Raw genomic sequence first — 19,321 nt, 5'->3', positions numbered from 1 at the left:
ATATATATCTTTCTCTGTTTATCAAAAGTGTTGGAAAAACTTGTCAATAAGCAACTGACTGGCTTTATTGATGTCTAAAGTAATCTCTCTGATATGCAATCTGGTTTCCGCTCAGGTTATGGATGTGTCACTGCAACCTTAAAGGTCCTAAATGACATCACCACTGCCCTTTATTCTAAGCAATGTTGTGCTGTTATTGACTTGGCCAAAGCTTTTGATGTGGTAGACCATTTCATTCTGGTGGGTGGGCTAAGGAGTATTGGTGTCTCTGATGGGTTTTTGGCCTGGTTTGCTAACATACTCTCTCATAGAGTGCAGTATGTAAAGCCAGAACATCCGATGTCTCATCCACTTCCTGTCAACCAAGTGAGTACCCCAAGGCTCGATCCTAGGCCTTACACTCTTCTCAATTTACATCAGCAACATAGCTCAGGCAGTAGGAAGCGCTCTCATCCATTCATATGCAGATGGTACAGTCTTATACTAAAAAAACACTCAAACTACATTAAAATAACCTGGAGTCCAATCAATGAGACAAGATCAGAAATGTTGGTTAGAGATGCCTAGCCCTATAAAAAAACACTCACAAAATGTAAGTTGACTATTCACAAGAAGCATTGCCTGATGTGAACCATGCCTCGAACAATCTCAGAAGACCTAAGATTAAGAATGGTTGACTTTCATGAAGCTGGAAAAGGTTACAAAAGTATCTCTCAAAGTTTTGATTTTCATCAGTCCACGGTAAGGCAAATTGTCTATAAATGGAGAAAGTTCAGCACTGTTGCTACTCTCCCTAGGTGTGGCCATAAGGGAAAGATGACTGCAAGAGCACAGCACAGAATGCTCAATGAGGTTAAGAAGAATCCTAGAGTGTCAGCTAAAGACTTGTAGAAATCTCTGGAACATGCTAACATCTCTGTTGATGAGTTTATGATATGTAAAACACTAAACAAGAATGGTGTTCATGGGAGTACACCACGGAAGAAGCCACTGCTGTCCAAAACATCTGAGGTTCGCAAAAGGGCACCTGGATGTTCCACAGCGCTACTGGCAAAATATTCTGTGGACAGATGAATCTACAGTTGAGTTGTTTGCAAGGAACACACAACACTATGTGTGGAGAAAAAAAGGTACAGCACACCAACATCAAAAACTTATCCCAACTGTAATGTATGGAGCATCATTGTTTGGGGATGCTTTGCTGCCTCTGGACCTGGACAGCTTTCTATCATCAATGAAAAAACAAATTCCCAAGTTTATCAAGACATTTTGCAGGAGAATGCAAAATGTCTGCCAATTGAAGCACAACGGAAGTTGAGTGATGCAACAGGACAACGACCCAAAACACAGAAGTAAATCAACAACAGAATGGCTTCAACAGAAGAAAATACGCCTTCTGGAGTGACCCAATCAGAGTCCTGACCTCATCCTAATTGAGATGCTGTGGCAGGACCTCAAGAGAGCGGTTCACACCAGACATCCCAAGAATATTGCTGAACTGAAACAGTTTTGTTAAGTGGAATGGTCCAAAATCCTTCTTGACAGTTGTGCAGGTCTGATCTGCAACTACAGAAAACGTTTGGTTGAGGTTATTGCTGCCATAGGAGGGACAACCAGTTATTAAGTCCACATACTTTCCCCACCCTGCATTGTGAATGTTTACACTGTGTGTTCAATAAAGACACGAAAACGTAGAATTGTTTGTGTGCTACGAGTTTAAACAGACTGTGTTTGTCTATTGTTGTGACTTAGATGAAGATCAGATCAAATTGAATTCCAAAGGGTTCACATACCACTGTATTGTTGTCTCTACCTTTTTTGCCCTTCGTGCTGTTGTCTGTGCCTAACAATGTTTGTAAAAAATGTTGTGCTGCTGCCATGTTGTGTTGCTGCCATGTTGTGTTGCTAACATATTGTTGTTGCTTTGCTACCATGCTGTGTTGTCATGTGTCGCTGTCAAGCTGTGTTGTTGTCTTAGTTCTCTCTTTATGTCGTGTTGTGGTGTTTCTCCTGTCATTTTTTATTTTTTATCCCAGCCCCTTTCCCCACAGGAGACCTTTTGCCTCTTGGTAGGCCGTCATTGTAAATAAGAATTTGTTCTTAATTGACTTGCCTAGTTGAATAGATTAAAAAAAGATAGAGGAAAGCTACAAGCAATACATATCATGAAACTCCTGGGGATAATAAAAACAAACAATTATACAAGGATTCATGTTTTTCTGTTGGGTATCTTTAATACATGCAATAGGACAGTGATCACTGATGACATTAGCAAAGACAACCCTCAATAAGTACTTGTAGGGGCTATTTTTCAAAGTGTTGTCAATCAGCGAGGAGTTTGCTGGGTTTCTTACATGAATGCATGTAGTTTTGGAGATTAGTTGAGTCAGGTTAAAGTCAAGACAAATATTCTTCAAATCATCAGAGGCCGGGGTAAGCAAATCCAGGTTAAATTCTCCTGAAATAAGTCCTTCAGAAGACAGAAAACGTTTGAAATATTCAGAAATAGCATCAAATGCATCCATCAGTGCAGCAGGCTGCCAGTAAATCCCCGCTACAAACAAAAGTGTATTTTGGCACAAGGCCACATCTACAGTGCCTTCAGAGAGTATTCAAACCCCTTGAATTTTTCCACATTTTGTTGTGTTATAACCTGAATTGAAATGGATTCAATTTATATGTTTTTTGTCACTGGCCTACACACAATACCCCATAATATCAAAGTGGAATTATGTTTTTCTACATTTTTACAAATTAATAAAAAATTAAAAGCTGAACTGGCTTGCGTCAATAAGTATTCAACTTCTTTGTTATGGCAAGCCTAAATAAGTGTTGGATATAATAAGGAAGACCAGGAAGATTGTCCAATGTCTCGAAAAGAACCTAATGGTATATGGGTAGAAAAAAATGAATATCTCTTTGAGCATGGTGAAGTTAATAATTACCATTTGGTGTATCAATACACCCAGTTACTACAAAGATACAGACATCCTTTCTAACTCAGTTGCCAGAGAAGAAGGAAACCACTCAGGGATTTCAACACGAGGCCAATGATGGTGACTTTAAAACAGTTACAGAGCTTAATGGGTGTGATAGGAGAAAACTGAGGATGGATCAACAACATTGTACTTAATCCACAATACTAACCTAATTGAGTAAAAGGAAGGAAACCTGTACAGAATACAAATATTCCAAAACATGCATCCTGTTTGCTACAAGGCACTCCTGAACACAAAGTGTTATGTTTGGGGCAAATCCAATACAACACATTACTGAGTGCCACTCTCCATATTTTCAAGCATAGTGTGTATATGTATGCTTGTAATCATTAAGGAATCAGAAGTTTTTCAGGATAAAAAAGTAACCTGGATCTAAGCACAGGCAAACTCCTAGAGGAAAGCCTGGTTCAGTCACTGGGAGATTAATTCAACATCTACCCTGGAGTTGCTTATCAAGGAGACTGAATGATCCTGAGTGGCAGAGTTACAGTTTTGACTTAAATCTGCTTGAAAATATATTGCAAGACTGGAAAACGGTTGTCTAGCAATGATTGACAACCAATCTGACAGAGTTTAAACAATTTTCAAAATAATTTTGGGCAATTATTATACAATCTAGGTGTGCAAAGCTCTTAGAGACCAGAAAGACTCCCAGCTGTAATCGCTGCTAAAGGAGATTCCAATCTGTATTGAATCAAGGGATTGAATACATATGTAAATTGGATATTTCTAAATTTCATTTTCAATAAGTGTGTAAACATTTCTAAAAACATGTTTTCACTTTGTCATTTAAGGATATTGTGTGTATATGGGTGAGTTTTTGTTATTTTTGATGAATTCATTTTGAATTCAGGCTGTAACACAACCAAATCTGGAATATGTGTGACGATGGTGCTAATATTAGAGTTATTGACCAGAACTGACTCAAACTAAGCTAGTCTAACTCCTCCAGCAGCATTGGATGGCGTCAGGAGGTGTGGTAGGCTGGTGGTATGGACAGGAGTTGTAGCTACTAGCCGTTAGTCAATTCCCAGGAACAGAGCCAACTCCCAGAGCTGGTAGGTCTGCCTCCATTGGGGCAAAACTGTTTGATAGCCCAATCTGATCTTCCAGGATAGATGTAGACCAGCCAGACATCCACCCTCCAGGACCTCCTATGCCTGGCTAGTGATCGGCGCTCGACTCATCGGCACCCTGACTGTAGGAGGCACTCAAGACCGAGATGCAATTCTCCCGGAATGCAGCTTTGTCGGTGAAGTTTGATAGCAGGTCCTGCTTCTACCGCAGCTGAGCTAACAGGATAATCTCTTCCTGAAGCTGCATGATGGTGATGCATATAGGGCAGATGAACCCCCGTCCATCGATCAGTTCCCCCCTTTTCTTTCCTCTTGCATGGGAATCATTTCGCACCTGTCACATTTGGGCCCAGCCATGTATAAACACCCAGGTAGGCTAGCACTGCTAGTCTGCTAGCCAATAGGATCCAAGCTCGGGTCAGTTTCGAGCAGTCCCAGCCACAAGGGCTAACCGTGATGTGGATAAAAACTTGAATCCAAACGCTAAATCAAACAATACGAAGACATAGATTAGACTAAAAACAGACTAAAACAAACTATGCATTCACATGCCAAACCAATCAAAAAACACCAGCCTTCCCTCCAACCGGACGTGATGTAGTCTACATTACAGTAAAGCACAAGGAGTTCCCATGGGAACGAATATATTTGGAGAGATGTGCGATAACATCAGGGGAATTGCCCAAACTATGCATGGACCTCCTATATCATAGTCTGTTTACTAGACCTATCTCACAGGCTGACCTCGCCGTAGTTACACACAACAACACACCTCTTTCACCCCATCAGGCATACATCACTATAAATGGGTTCACTGTTTTTAATTTCTATAAATGAGCAGACATGTGGAGATAATGCCCCAATAAGACCAAGACCAGAACCTCTTCTCCTACCTCACAGGCTGTTGTTGTGCATGGTGCGTTGTGACGGCGTGTGTGTGAGCACGAAACTCTCCGTGCACTGCTGGCTGCTAGACGACAGCGACCTCCTGGGCGAGCGCTGGAACCGGTTCCTCCGGTTGAAGTAGCTGCCCGCGGTGCAGGTACGTTGGCGCTTCCGCAGGTACTCCTTGTAGTTCTTGGTGAGCAGCGTGTAGAGGAAAGGGTTGATGCAGCTGTTGGAGTAGGTGAGGCAGGTGGTCAGATAGTTGATGTTGCGCTTGGCCTTGGTGGAGAGGTCGATGGAGGGGTGGAACTGACCCAGGAGCTGCCAGATCCAGAAGGGCAGGAAACAGGCCCAGAACAGCAGGACGATGGTAAAGATCAGGTAGAGGACCTGGAGAATAGAAAAATACAAGATGGAGTTAGAACTAGCTCAGATAGAGGAGCTGTTGGACAGGGATTTACAAGATTACAGCAATCAATCACATTCACTTGTTTTACCAAAGGATATTCCTTTGACATATCTAAATGATGGATAGGCAGAGAGATAATTAGTTTGATTGACTGACCTTCTGGTTTGGTAGTTTCTTGGTTTGTTTGAAGGTTTCTGTCTGAGAGATCCAGTAGGTGCGAGCCAGACCGATGTATAGAAAGCCGATGATCATTCCCGGAGCCACGATGCTGGTACAGAACAGGAAAGTGATATACACCTTATAGGACAGCGGAGAGATGGTCGGCTGGCACATGGCCTTGCTACCTACCATCATCATCTGAATCCTGAGGATCATGGGTAAAGTAAGAACCAGGGAAGCCACCCATACAAGCACCGCAATGGCTTTGCGGTAGCTCTTGGACCGTTTGACTGTGTCCAGCGGTTTCAGCACGGCAAAGTACCTCTCCGTGCTCATGATGGTCAGCGTAAAAATGCTGGCATGCATCGTCAGGAAATCCATACTGATCAGAATCCTGCACCCAGCATCGCCAAAATACCAACCTTTCAGGAAGTACGTGCAGACAACGAACGGGATGGTCAACAGATAGAGCAAATCCGCCAAGGCTAGGTTGATGATGTAAATATACATGGACGCTGCGGAACGCATGGAGTGACACATGACCACGAGGGTGTAGATGTTTCCGGAAACGCCAACCAGACACATGAGGGAGAGTATGCAGCCTATGGTGAAGGTGGCGGCTGTGTTTTCGGGAGAGGAAGGGGCAGAGTCAAAAGGCGGGTCGGTGGCGTTGGGGATCCGCTCCACCAGGACCAGCAGGGGTTTCATGGATACAGTGGTCATCGCTATGGAGGGGGAGCGGGGCATGGGAGAGCAGAGAGAGATAAGCAAGGGAAGTGTTATCAATCATTATTATTCAATTATATCTATAATTTGCATTTCTGCAGCAACAACAGATGTTCCATGTATATTATGGTGATTTTAGGTCATGGGAAAAAAGTAATGGGAACTACAGTACCTTCAGAAAGCATTCATAACCCTTGGCTTATTCAACATTTTGTTGTTTTACAGCCTAAATTCAAAATGGATTAAATAAATAATAATCTCACCCATCGACACACAATACGCCATAGTAAAAAAGTGAAAACATGTTTTTAGAAATGTTTGCACATTTATTGAACATGAAATAAATAAATATTTAATTTACGTAAGTATTCACATTTATTCACAATACATGTTAGAATCGCCTTTTTGGCAGCAATTACAGCTGTGATTATTTCTGGGTAAGTCTCTAAGAGCTTTGCACACCTGGATTGTACAATATCTGCACATTATTTATGTTTTATTCTTCAACCTCGGCCAAATTGGTTGTTGTTCAACTTTAACTAGGCCATTCAGAAACATTCAATGTTTTCTTGGTAAGCAACTCCAGTGTATAGCATGGGCTTGTTGTACCTCTTCTACTGCTTCTACTGCCACTATACTCCTTCTACTGCTGGTACGGGGCATGGAACCCCGCCGATCCTTCACGACTGGAATACCGACATAATCTGCCCGAGGATTCCAACAGGCTCCTCAGGCGCGACGTCCTCTGAAGGCCCATTCTGCTAATCGTGGTCTGCTAGCTTTCTAGAGCATATTGGACTGTTAGCTGATCCATCAACCAGTTTCTTGGACCACTATACCCATTTTGCCAATTGGACTTGGACCTCTCTGCTACTTGGAACCTTACTAATTCCACCTCTGGTCTATCGACGTCACCTCACGAGGAGACAAGAACAGACTTTCCCCCATCGCGATGTCCCTCTAAGGCCCTTCTGCTAACTTGCTAGGCCCGGCCTGCTAACTGATAGCCCCGGCCTGCTGTCTGAATCGCCATGTCCCCAGCCAACCCAACCACTCACTGGACCCATAAGATTAACTTGGCTGCGCATGCCTCTCCCTAATATTAATATGCCTTGTCCGTTACTGGGAATGAAAACGTACAACGGAAAAATGCACGACCAGGCACTAACACGTACCTCTACAACAGAGCCGAAGGTTACACTGAATAATCCCACACAACAACCAGGCGGGACGGCTGTCTAATAAAGACAAACTAATCACTCATAAACAGGTGCTACCAATAAACATATAATGAGGGGGAGGAAAGACAATCAGTGGCAGCTAATAGGCCGGTGACGACGACCGCCGAGCGCCACCCTCCCGGGAAGGGAAAACACCCTCGGTCGGACTCGTGACAATACCCTTATCCTACTTCTCCTCTGATCCTCTGGTGATGTAGAGGTTAATCCAGGACCTGCAGTGCCTAGCTTCACTCCTACTCCCCAGGTGCTCTCATCTGTTGACTTCTGTAACCGTAAAAGCCATGGTTTCATGCATGTTAAAAAAATGCACCTTTCCAGAAACAAGTCTCTCACCGTTGCCGCTTGCTATAGACTACCCTCTGCCCCCAGCTGTGCCCTGGACACCATATGTGAATTGATTGCTCCCCATCTATCTTCTGAGCTCATGCTGCTAGGTGACCTAAACTGGGACATGCTTAACACCCCGGGCATCCTACATTCTAAGCTTGATGCCCTCAATCTCACACAAATGATCAATGAACCTACCAGGTACAACCCCAAATCCGTTAACATGTGTACCCTCACAGATATCATCCTAACTAACTCTTCAAATACACCTCTGCTGTTTTCAACCAAGATCTCAGCAATCAATGCCTCATTGCCTGCTTCCGTAATGGGTCTGCGGTCAAACGACCACCCCTCATCACTATAAAAACGCTCCCTAAAACACTTCAGCGAACAGGCCTTTCTAATCGACCTGGCCGGGGTATCCTGGAATGACATTGACCTCATCCCATCAGTAGAGAATGCCTGGTTATTCTGTGCATTCCTCACCATCTTAAATAAGCATGCCCCATTCAAAAAAAAATAGAACGAGGAATATATATAGGCCTTGGTTCACTCTAGACCTGTCTGCCCTTGACCAGCACAAAAACATCCTGGGGCGTTCTGCATTAGCATCGAATAGCCCCCGGGATTTGCAACTTTTCAAGGAAGTTAGGAACCAATATACACAGGCAGTTAGGAAAGCTAAGGCTAGATTTTCAAACAGAAATTTGCATCCTGTAGTACAAACTCAAAAAGGTTCTGGGACACTGTAAAGTCCATGGAGAATAAGAGCACCTCCTCCCAGCTGCCCACTGCACTCAGGCTAGGAAACACTGTCACTACCGATAAATCCACAAAAATTGAGAATTTCAATTTCAAAGCATTTTTCTACGGCTGTCCATCCTCTCCACCTGGCTACCCCTACCCCGGTCAACAGCTCTGCGCTCCGCATGGCCACTCGCCCAAACCTCCCCCACCCAAATCCAGATAGCTGATGTTTTGAAAGAACAGCAAAATCTGGACCCCTACAAATCATCAGGGCTAGACAATCTGGACCCTCTCTTTCTAAAATGATCTGCCGAAATTGTTGCAACCCCTATTACTAGCCTGTTCAACCTCTCTTTTGTGTCGTCTGAGATTCCCATAGATTGGAAAGCTGCCGCGGTCATCCACCTCTTCAAAGGGGGAAACACTCTAGACCCAAACTGCTACAGATCTATATCTATTCTACCCTGCTTTCTAAGGTCTTTGAAAGCCAAGTTAACAAACAGATTACCAACCATTTCGAATCTCACTGTACCTTCTCCGCTATGGAATCTGGTTTCAGAGCTGGTCATGGGTGTACCTTAGCCACGCTCAAGGTCCTAAATGATATCATAACAACTGCCATCGATAAGAGACATTACTGTGCAGCCATATTCATCGACCTGGCTAAGGCTTTCGACTCTGTCAATCACAACATTCTTATTGGCAGACTCAACAGCCTTGGTTTCTCAAGTGATTGCCTCGCTTGGTTGACCAAATACTTCTCCGATAGAGTTCAGTATGTCAAATTGGAGGGCGTGTTGTCCAGACCTCTGGAAGTCTCTAAGGGGGTGCCACAGGGTTCAATTCTCGGGCCGACTCTCTTCTCTATATACATCAATGATGTCGCTCTCGCTGCTGGTGATTCTCTGATCCACCTCTACGCAGATGACACCATTCTGTATACCTCTGTCCCTTCTTTGGACACTGTTAACTAACCTCCAGATGAGCTTCAATGCCATACAATTCTCCTTTCGTGGCCTCCAACTGCTCTTAAATGCAAGTAAAACTAAATGCATGCTCTTCAACCGTTCGCTGCCTGCACCTGCCCGCCTGTCAAGCAGATGGTTCTGACTTAGAATATGTGGACAGCTACAAATACCTAGGTGTCTGGTTAGACAGTAAACCAGACTCACATCAAACATCTCCAATCCAAAATTAAATCTAGAATCGTCTTCCTATTTCACAACAAAGCATCCTTCACTCATGCTGCCAAACATACCCTCGTAAAACTGACCATCCTTCCGATCCTCGACTTCGGTGATATCATTTACAAAATAGCATCCAACACTCTACTCAAAAAATTCTAGCAGAGTGCCATCTGTTTTGTCACCAAAGCCCCATACACTATCCACCACTGCGACCTGTATGCTCTCGTAGGCTGGCCCTCACTTCATACTCATCACCAAACCCACTGGCTCCTGGTCATTTATAAGTCTCTGCTAGGTAAAGCCTCACCTCATCTCAGCTTACTGGTCACCATAGCAGCACTCACCTGTAGCACATGCTCCACTAGGTATATCCCACTGGTCACACCCAAAGCACATTCTTCTTTTGCACACCCTACCATTCCAGTGTTTAATTACTATATTGTAATTACTTCGCCACCATGGCCTATTTATTGCCTTTACCCCTCTTACCCTACCTCATTTGTAAATGCTGGTTATAGATTGTTCTACTGTATTATTGATGTTACTCCATGTGTAACTCTGTGTTGTTGTATGTGTCGAACTGCTTTGCTTTATCTTGGCCAGGTCGCAGTTGCAAATCAAATCAAATCAAATCAAATCAAATTTTATTTGTCACATACACATGGTTAGCAGATGTTAATGCGAGTGTAGCGAAATGCTTGTGCTTCTAGTTCCGACAATGCAGTAATAACGAACAAGTAATCTAACTAACAATTCCAAAAAAAACTACTGTCTCATACACAGTTTAAGGGGATAAAGAATATGTACATAAGGATATATGAATGAGTGATGGTACAGAGCAGCATAGGCAAGATACAGTAGATGATATCGAGTACAGTATATACATATGAGATGAGTATGTAAACCAAGTGGCATAGTTAAAGTGGCTAGTGATACATGTATTACATAAGGATGCAGTCGATGATATAGAGTACAGTATCTACGTATGCATATGAGATGAATAATGTAGGGTAAGTAACATTATATAAGGTAGCATTGTTTAAAGTGGCTAGTGATATATTTACATCATTTCCCATCAATTCCCATGATTAAAGTGGCTGGAGTAGAGTCAGTGTCATTGACAGTGTGTTGGCAGTAGCCACTCAATGTTAGTGGTGGCTGTTTAACAGTCTGATGGCCTTGAGATAGAAGCTGTTTTTCAGTCTCTCGGTCCCAGCTTTGATGCACCTGTACTGACCTCGCCTTCTGGATGACAGCGGGGTGAACAGGCAGTGGCTCGGGTGGTTGATGTCCTTGATGATCTTTATGGCCTTCCTGTAGCATCGGGTGGTGTAGGTGTCCTGGAGGGCAGGTAGTTTGCCCCCGGTGATGCGTTGTGCAGACCTCACTACCCTCTGGAGAGCCTTACGGTTGAGGGCGGTGCAGTTGCCATACCAGGCGGTGATACAGCCCGCCAGGATGCTCTCGATTGTGCATCTGTAGAAGTTTGTGAGTGCTTTTGGTGACAGGCCGAATTTCTTCAGCCTCCTGAGGTTGAAGAGGCGCTGCTGAGCCTTCCTCACGATGCTGTCTGTGTGAGTGGACCAATTCAGTTTGTCTGTGATGTGTATGCCGAGGAACTTAAAACTTGCTACCCTCTCCACTACTGTTCCATCGATGTGGATGGGGGTGTTCCCTCTGCTGTTTCCTGAAGTCCACAATCATCTCCTTAGTTTTGTTGACGTTGAGTGTGAGGTTATTTTCCTGACACCACACTCCGAGGGCCCTCACCTCCTCCCTGTAGGCCGTCTCGTCGTTGTTGGTAATCAAGCCTACCACTGTTGTGTCGTCCGCAAACTTGATGATTGAGTTGGAGGCGTGCGTGGCCACGCAGTCGTGGGTGAACAGGGAGTACAGGAGAGGGCTCAGAACGCACCCTTGTGGGGCCCCAGTGTTGAGGATCAGCGGGGAGGAGATGTTGTTGCCTACCCTCACCACCTGGGGGCGGCCCGTCAGGAAGTCCAGTACCCAGTTGCACAGGGCGGGGTCGAGACCCAGGGTCTCGAGCTTGATGACGAGCTTGGAGGGTACTATGGTGTTGAATGCCGAGCTGTAGTCGATGAACAGCATTCTCACATAGGTATTCCTCTTGTCCAGATGGGTTAGGGCAGTGTGCAGTGTGGTTGAGATTGCATCGTCTGTGGACCTATTTGGGCGGTAAGCAAATTGGAGTGGGTCAAGGGTGTCAGGTAGGGTGGAGGTGATATGGTCCTTGACTAGTCTCTCAAAGCACTTCATGATGACGGATGTGAGTGCTACGGGGCGGTAGTCGTTTAGCTCAGTTACCTTAGCTTTCTTGGGAACAGGAGCAATGGTGGCCCTCTTGAAGCATGTGGGAACAGCAGACTGGTATAGGGATTGGTTGAATATGTCCGTAAACACACCGGCCAGCTGGTCTGCGCATGCTCTGAGGGCGCGGCTGGGGATGCCGTCTGGGCCTGCAGCCTTGCGAGGGTTAACACGTTTAAATGTCTTACTCACTTCGGCTGCAGTGAAGGAGAGACCGCATGTTTTCGTTGCAGGCCGTGTCAGTGGCACTGTATTGTCCTCAAAGCGGGCAAAAAAGTTATTTAGTCTGCCTGGGAGCAAGACAAATGAGAACTTGTTCTCAACTTGCCTACCTGATTAAATAAAGGTGAAATAAATAAATAAATAAAAATATATTTGGCCTTGTGTTTTAGGTTGTTGTCCCGTTGTAAGGTGAATTTGTCTCCCAGTGTATTGGACAGCAGACTGAATACGGTTTTCCTCTAGGATTTTGCCTGTTCTTAGCTTCATTTAATTTCCTTTTATCCTACAATACTCACTAGTTCTTGCCGATGACAAGCATACAAATAATATGATGCAGCTACCACCATGCTTGAAAATATGAAGAGTGGTACTCAGTGATGTGTTGTGTTGGATTTTCCCTAAACATAACACTTCGTATTCAAGACAAAGTAAATTTCTTTGCCACATGTTTTGCAATTTTACTTTAGTGCCTTAATTCAAACAGGATGCATGTTTTGGAATATATTTTATTCTGTACAGGCTTCCTTCAGTTCACTCTGTCATGTAGGTTAGTATTTTGGAGGAACTACAATGTTGTTGGAGTAACTACAATGGTTTTGATCCATCCTCAGTTTTCTCCCATCTCAGCCATTAAAGTCTGTAACTGTTTTAAAGTCCCCATTGGCCTCATGGTGAAATCCCTGAGCGGTTTCCTTCCTGTCTGGCAACTGAATTAAGAAGGACGCCTGTATCTTTGTAGTGGCTGGATGTATTGATACACCATACAAAGTGTAATACAGTGTCTACTAATAGTTGCCCTTCTTTGCGAGGCGTTGGAAAACCTACCTGGTCTTTGTGGTTGACTCTGTGTTTGAAATTCACTGCGCGACTGAGGGACCTTACAGATAATTGTATGTGTGGGGTACAGAGATGAGGTAGTCATTCAAAATCATGTTAAACACTATTTCCATGCAACCTAAGTGCATTTTTACCCCTGAACGTATTTAGGCTTGCCATAAAGGGGTTGAATACGTATTGCCTCAAGACATATCAGCTTTTCATTTTTAATTAATTTGTAAAAACTTAGAAAAACAACATTTCTACAATGACATTTTGGGGTATTGTGTGTAGGCCAGTGACACAATCTCAATTTAATCCATTTAAAATTTAGGCTGTAACACAACAAAATGTGGAAAAAGGGGGGTGTGAATCATTTCTGAAGGCACTGTAAATAAATAGATATTTTCTTTAACGATCACTCCACCAAGATCACCATTGGTTCAGTGGCCATCGCTGGAAAGAGGAGTGGAAGACAGGGAACAAAATGGAGAGCTTGAGAAGAGAGGAAGAGATAAAGAGAAAGATTAGAGCGAGAGAGAATGACAGAGATAGAAAGGGAGAGAGAGAGAGAGAGAGACAGAGCGAGAGAGAGAGAGAGAGAGAACATACGGAGTAGTAGTGGTGAAAGTGTTGCTAGATGCAACCAATTTGATTAACAGTGAAGTCTCATCTTGAATTAGACCTTCTGCTGGTCTCGCTAATCAAGATCTGGAAATGTGAGTATAATTAGATACTTCTGGGTATAACAGGGATGAACCGGACAGCAAATCCCCAGGAAAGAGAAACAAAGTAAAACTTTTTCAAAAGAAGCGTATCTTAGGGAGCATGAAACTTCTTTCTACGGACTTAAGGTCAAATCCACTTCCATTCAGGAATTGGGAAATGCAATCATGTTCCAATAAATATGGTATGGTGGGTCGATATACTTAACTGCATTGACTGACTGGAATACAAATGTCTGTGACCTTAGCTGCCCTTTGGCAGTACTGTGGTTCAATACTGAGTGCACTTTTAGAAAATAGGGTTCCAAAAGGGTTCTTCGGCTTTCCACATTGGAAAATCCTTTTTGGTTCCAGGTAGAACCCTCTGTGGAAAGGGTTGTTATTCGAACCCAAAAGGGTTCTACCTGGAACCAGACGAAGAACCCTTTTATGTTTTTTTTTTCAGACTCAGAAAGTCAGATGGAAGAATTTGGTTTTAGATCCATGCTCTTATAGCCCTTTAAATCCACTATCAATGTCAGGATCCTCAGGGAAAGGTTGTTGTTCCCTTAGGATCCTAAATCCAGCTGTTCAAACAGAGGTCATTTACATATCATCTGATAACTTCTGATAGTCAAATCAGGCCACATACTCCATCTCTGATGACCTCCCCAGAGGACGACGCAAACATTTTCCACAAAATGTATTCTAATTAGCTAGCAGATCAAATATTAATTGACTATAAAAACAAAACAGCAGACTGTTTTCCAGACTGGATGTAATTGTAATTGTACTTTACCTCAGTCAGATTCTCTCTCTCTCTCTCTCTCTCTTTGTCTCTCTCTGTGTCTCTCGCTCTCTCAAAACTCTGACATAAATCAATACAAATGTAATCCGCTCTAAGTCTCCCTGTGCGACACCAGCCAGACACATCACTAGCAGACGTGACATTAAAGGACAGAATTAATGTCTGGGAGTTACACTCTGATGCCTATTTAATTAACTACTCTTTATCTGCTCTGACAGAGCCCGGCAGCCTGTTGGAGTGCCAGGTGTGTGCGGTGTGTGCGTGCTTGCGTGCCTTACCTTGATTGTAAGCCGCAAACAGACTGGCAGCCTGAACAGAAAAATTTAGCATCTAGCTCCGTTTTCCCGTTGAACCATCACCTAGCTCACTCTGGTTCCCCAAATTTCACACATACTGCAGGTATGTCTAGAGCCATTAAAGTCCACACAGAATCTTCAGGAAATCTGGTGATTCTCTGCATTTGAATTGAGATAAATAAAAAAATCCTGTATCTTGAGTTTAGGTTTAAAAAAATCATGTGCTATAATACCACTGTCTTTAGTTTACCATAGTAAAAAGTCTGTCAATCAAAAGGTGAACGAGATCTGAAAAAAAAGAAAGGTGTCTTTTGAGCTGGAGTAAAACTTATCCTACGCTCTCTGTTTCTCGGTGCCTCTTGAGAGTACCTTCCACAGGTCTGGTTGACAGCTTTAAAATGCCACCGGAGAAATTGAATTTAGAGGAAGAGAAAAAAAAACATCAATGAAATGATGAGGAGAAAAATGAACGTTTCCTTACGGGGAGCAGAGAGTGACGGAGGTGAGAATCACAACAAGCCACAGCTGGTTACGGTGAATCTCCTTCACTGAGACACAGTGTGCCTGAGAGACTGAGAGAAAGAGGGGAGAGAGGAGGGAGGGAGGGAGAAGAGGGAGGGAGAGAGAGACTCATAGAGAAGCACTCTCGCGAGAAGTGGGAGGGGAGACGACTGAAAGAGGGACAGAATGGGGAGAGAGAGAGAAATGGATTGAGAGAGAGGGAGGGGGAGAAAGATAAAGGAAGTTGCATGGATTATACGGAAATATGCAGGAAATATGTCCTGCTCACTCTCCTCTACCCTTTAACCTGCTATTTTTGTGCAACAGTAGTGTGTGTGTGTGTGTTAAGCTGGAAAAACATCTTTCAGACTCCCTATCTCTCAGCACAGGGGTGCCGCAGGGTTGCGTGCTCTCCCCCTTCTTCTATACCAATGACTGCACCTCCAATGACACATCTGTCAAACTACTCAACTTTGCTGATGACCATACCCTGGTCGGTATCAACTCAGACGGTGACGAGTCCAAGTAACATGGAGAGATTGACTGCCTGGTGGCCTGGTGCAGTAGCAACAACCTGGAACTCAACACAGTCAAAACTGTGCAGTTGGTGGTTGACTTCAGAAAATGTCCCCCACCGTCTCTCCCCCTCGATATTGATGCTTCAGGCGTCAGCAAGGCCAAGTCATTCAAATACCTGGGAACCATCAGCTCCCACAACCACAAATGGGAGGACAACATCACTGGGGTGACAAAGAAGGCTCGACGTAGGACGTACTATCTGCGCTAGCTGATGAAACTCAATCTCTCTCTGACAATTCTGATTCGGTTCTATACGGCCATCATTGAGTCCATCCTCACCTCTTCTATCACCGTCTGGTTTGGGTCTGCCCGCCGCAAGGGCAAACTGCAGCTCATTGTCCGGTCTGCAGAGAAGGTTATCGGCTGTCACCTGCCTTCCAGGACAAGGAAGCGTGCAGGAAAGATCTTCACCGACCCTACCCACCCCTGACACCCCATCTTTCAAAGACTCCCATCTAGCAGACAGTTTATGTCCATCATTACCAAAGCCGACCACCACCTGAACATTTCCTCCTATTCCCCCTGTAATCAGTTAGTTTTATGTTTACTGTTCTGATTTTGTATTTTATTCTGTATGATGTATATGTGGACTTGTATTTTGTTTGTATATTGTCTTTTGCTGGCAGCACCTCACTAAGTCAAATTATGGGTATGTGTAAACGTACTTGGTGAATAAAGGCCATTCTAATTCTGTAATCTTCCAAGGTGTTTGTGTGTACAGTATATTTTATGGTACTATGTATACATGACTATGCTTCTTTAAACTTTTTCTTGTAAACATCAGATATAACCGGAGATGTTTTGTGTGTGTGTGATTTCGAGAAAGAGCGATTCAGTACTTGGCCCTGCACAGTTTTAATCAATAAACTCTCTCTAACCAGAGACAGAGGGGACAAGACTCATATCTCTCCCACATACAGAGGTCCATCCAAGGTCCTCCTGAAATTACAGGAGACAATTTGTGTTGATTAGAGAGAACTATCATCCCATTCCTGACCCCGGTCCATACACACACCCATTGACAACCCACCCTCAGAGATCAGACTCATTATCTGCATTAGCCTGGACTGCCCATAATCTACTGCTGTGGGACTACAATTCAAGGATATTATATCAAACACACTTTAAAAAAATAATTACACAGTTTACCATATTACCCCTGAATGTACTGTAAACAGGTTGAAAAGGGCTGGAAAAAGAGATCATAAGATGGTATGCTATGCAGAGAAGCATCAGAGGAAGGAATGAGGCATGGGTGTGGAATGCAGCAGGCTAATATGTTTTAGAGCAGAGTCTATTTTTACTTTTGTGTGAATGTGTATTTATTTGGATCTATCTCTGTATGTAAGAGATCCTTAACTCACAACCTCTAGAATATGTGGGTTTTTCCCCCTACTGAAAAAAACAGGCTTTTGGCAAATCTTTGGTCAATTTGCTGCAAATGTGCTGTAATGTCATTTTCACATGCAAATTAGTTTTGTGGCAAACCATTGTGGCAATTTAGCAGCGACTTGTGAACCTCTGGCAAAAATTCTGGGAAACTTGTGGCAAACATTCTACTGTTTGGTGCAAATTTGCTGCAAACTCATTATGAATATGCTAATTAGATCCGGTTTTTGGTTACTTTGGGCATTAACACAATGTTGTATCTCCATAAACCAAATCACATATAACTTTAAATGAACTTGCTTCTCACAGATAAAACTCAACTCAACAATACTAAACATGTATTCAATATCTTAACAGATAAAAAATATATCCAGTACAACTTCAAATCACCAGCATGCTAATAAAGAAAAGCGCAAAGACGTTTTTTATTTAACCTTTATTTAACTTTATTTAAAGACTGAACATTTCCCAAATAAACTGTTCATTTAATGTAGCTACAACATTTACAAGAGAGAAATGTGAACACTATGGGGATGTGGACCTTAGGATGTTTAAAGGGGGGACTACATTACAATGAGCTTTCAACCAATGGATGTTTAGAAGAGAATGAACAAAATTGAAATAACTAAAACAACAGAAACAAAATCAAGCCCAGTTCAGAACCATTGCGTGTTTGGGTGAACTTTGGAGATGGCGGCCCAGTGGAAGTCCTTTGTCCCAAGCTTGTTGAATGCATACACTGAAACCATCAGAAAACACGAAACAAAAACATTAGGATACTGAAAACAATTACTGAAAATTATTTTATATTTTGGCATTTAAAAAAAGTAGACTCAGCGGCTAATGGGCAGGTCTGGTTTTGGAAAAATGGGGTCAGCCATTACAATGTTGCCTTGATGTTGATATGCTTCTTACTGAAACTACCATTCTATGTATTTTTCAGCAAGAAAATAATGTAGCAACATAAACGGGGACTGGGCCTATTAAATCTACCTTTAAATGTGTTGCCAACTATTCTTAGAGAGCTACAGTAAACCCGATTTTTCTCCAGCCAAGCCTCAACACAATTGATTCAAACAAATCAACTAATTACTTATTTCAATTTAGACTGGAGACTTCCTCGTTAAAAGAGACAGTTGTCTACTAGTTGTCTCCTCTTCATGACTCTGTTGTATAAGGCTTGGGTGGAAGAAAAGCTCAATCAAATTGAGTTATACCTAATATGGTAATTCATATTATTTTTCCAAAATGAATTATTGTTAATTATTGTTAACTTACATCTCAGAGACATGCATGCAAGAAGCTGTGTGTGCAGACACATTTATCTGTCCTCAGTTTGATTGAAATCCTCAATCTGTCTTTTTGCCTTGTAACTGATTGATTCTAGAAAGAGAGAAGGAAGATCAAGATGAGCTAGCTACTAGTTTAAAGCAATGACATATCTAATTGTTACAAAGAAAGAATGTATAGGCTAAATGTACGAGAATAAAGCATGAACCTTATCAAGCTTGAAGACAATACACTCATTTATCACTGAAACAAGCGTTATGAATGAGTGCACCACAAACATTTTTCCAGGGTGTTGATGCATTCTGAATGCAGCTTCTTCCAACACCAAGTCATCTCATATTGTTGTTATCTTGGCTCTTCTGCTAGCTAACATGCTACTGAACAGGGACACTAGGATATTGACATCCATAGTATTGGTATTAGCTAAAAGATAGCAACATATCGACCTAAAAATATAAGTGTTTAGGCAAATCATTAGCTAAATATGCAAAATATGATAGCTAAAGTTAGCTAGCTAGCTAAGTGCTAGCGAAGTAGCTAAGTGCTAGCCAGCTAGTCAGTGGTGTTGACAGACTGTAACTGTTACAGCAACAAAATGTGTTTCATTCTCTCCCATAAAGCATGACATTGCT

General features: G+C 42.9%; 1 protein-coding gene across 3 annotated transcripts in view; it reads right to left on the bottom strand.

Annotated features, from left to right (window-relative positions):
* Positions 1 to 15,508, bottom strand: part of LOC112224334 (urotensin-2 receptor) — a 77,990-nt gene extending 62,482 nt beyond the window's left edge. Inside the window, exons 1-4 of one of the 3 annotated variants that reach the window (XM_024387830.2) lie at positions 14,913 to 15,508; positions 5,526 to 6,253; positions 4,969 to 5,350; positions 2,226 to 2,470 (exon numbers count right to left, since the gene is read on the bottom strand). In XM_024387830.2, coding sequence (XP_024243598.1) covers positions 4,970 to 5,350; positions 5,526 to 6,253; positions 14,913 to 14,964 — 1,161 coding nt within the window. In that variant the 5' untranslated portion in view covers positions 14,965 to 15,508 and the 3' untranslated portion in view covers positions 2,226 to 2,470; position 4,969. Of the gene's footprint in view, positions 1 to 2,225; positions 2,471 to 3,481; positions 4,559 to 4,968; positions 5,351 to 5,525; positions 6,254 to 14,912 lie in introns of those variants that run through there. The other 2 variants (XM_024387829.2, XM_024387827.2) reach the window with 2 other exon arrangements.
* Between the last annotated feature and the right edge of the window lie 3,813 nt (positions 15,509 to 19,321).

The sequence above is a fragment of the Oncorhynchus tshawytscha genome, linkage group LG25 (assembly GCF_018296145.1).
Source record: "Oncorhynchus tshawytscha isolate Ot180627B linkage group LG25, Otsh_v2.0, whole genome shotgun sequence".
NCBI classification, from domain to species: Eukaryota; Metazoa; Chordata; class Actinopteri; order Salmoniformes; family Salmonidae; genus Oncorhynchus; species Oncorhynchus tshawytscha.
This window is presented reverse-complemented; position numbering and strand designations above follow the sequence as displayed.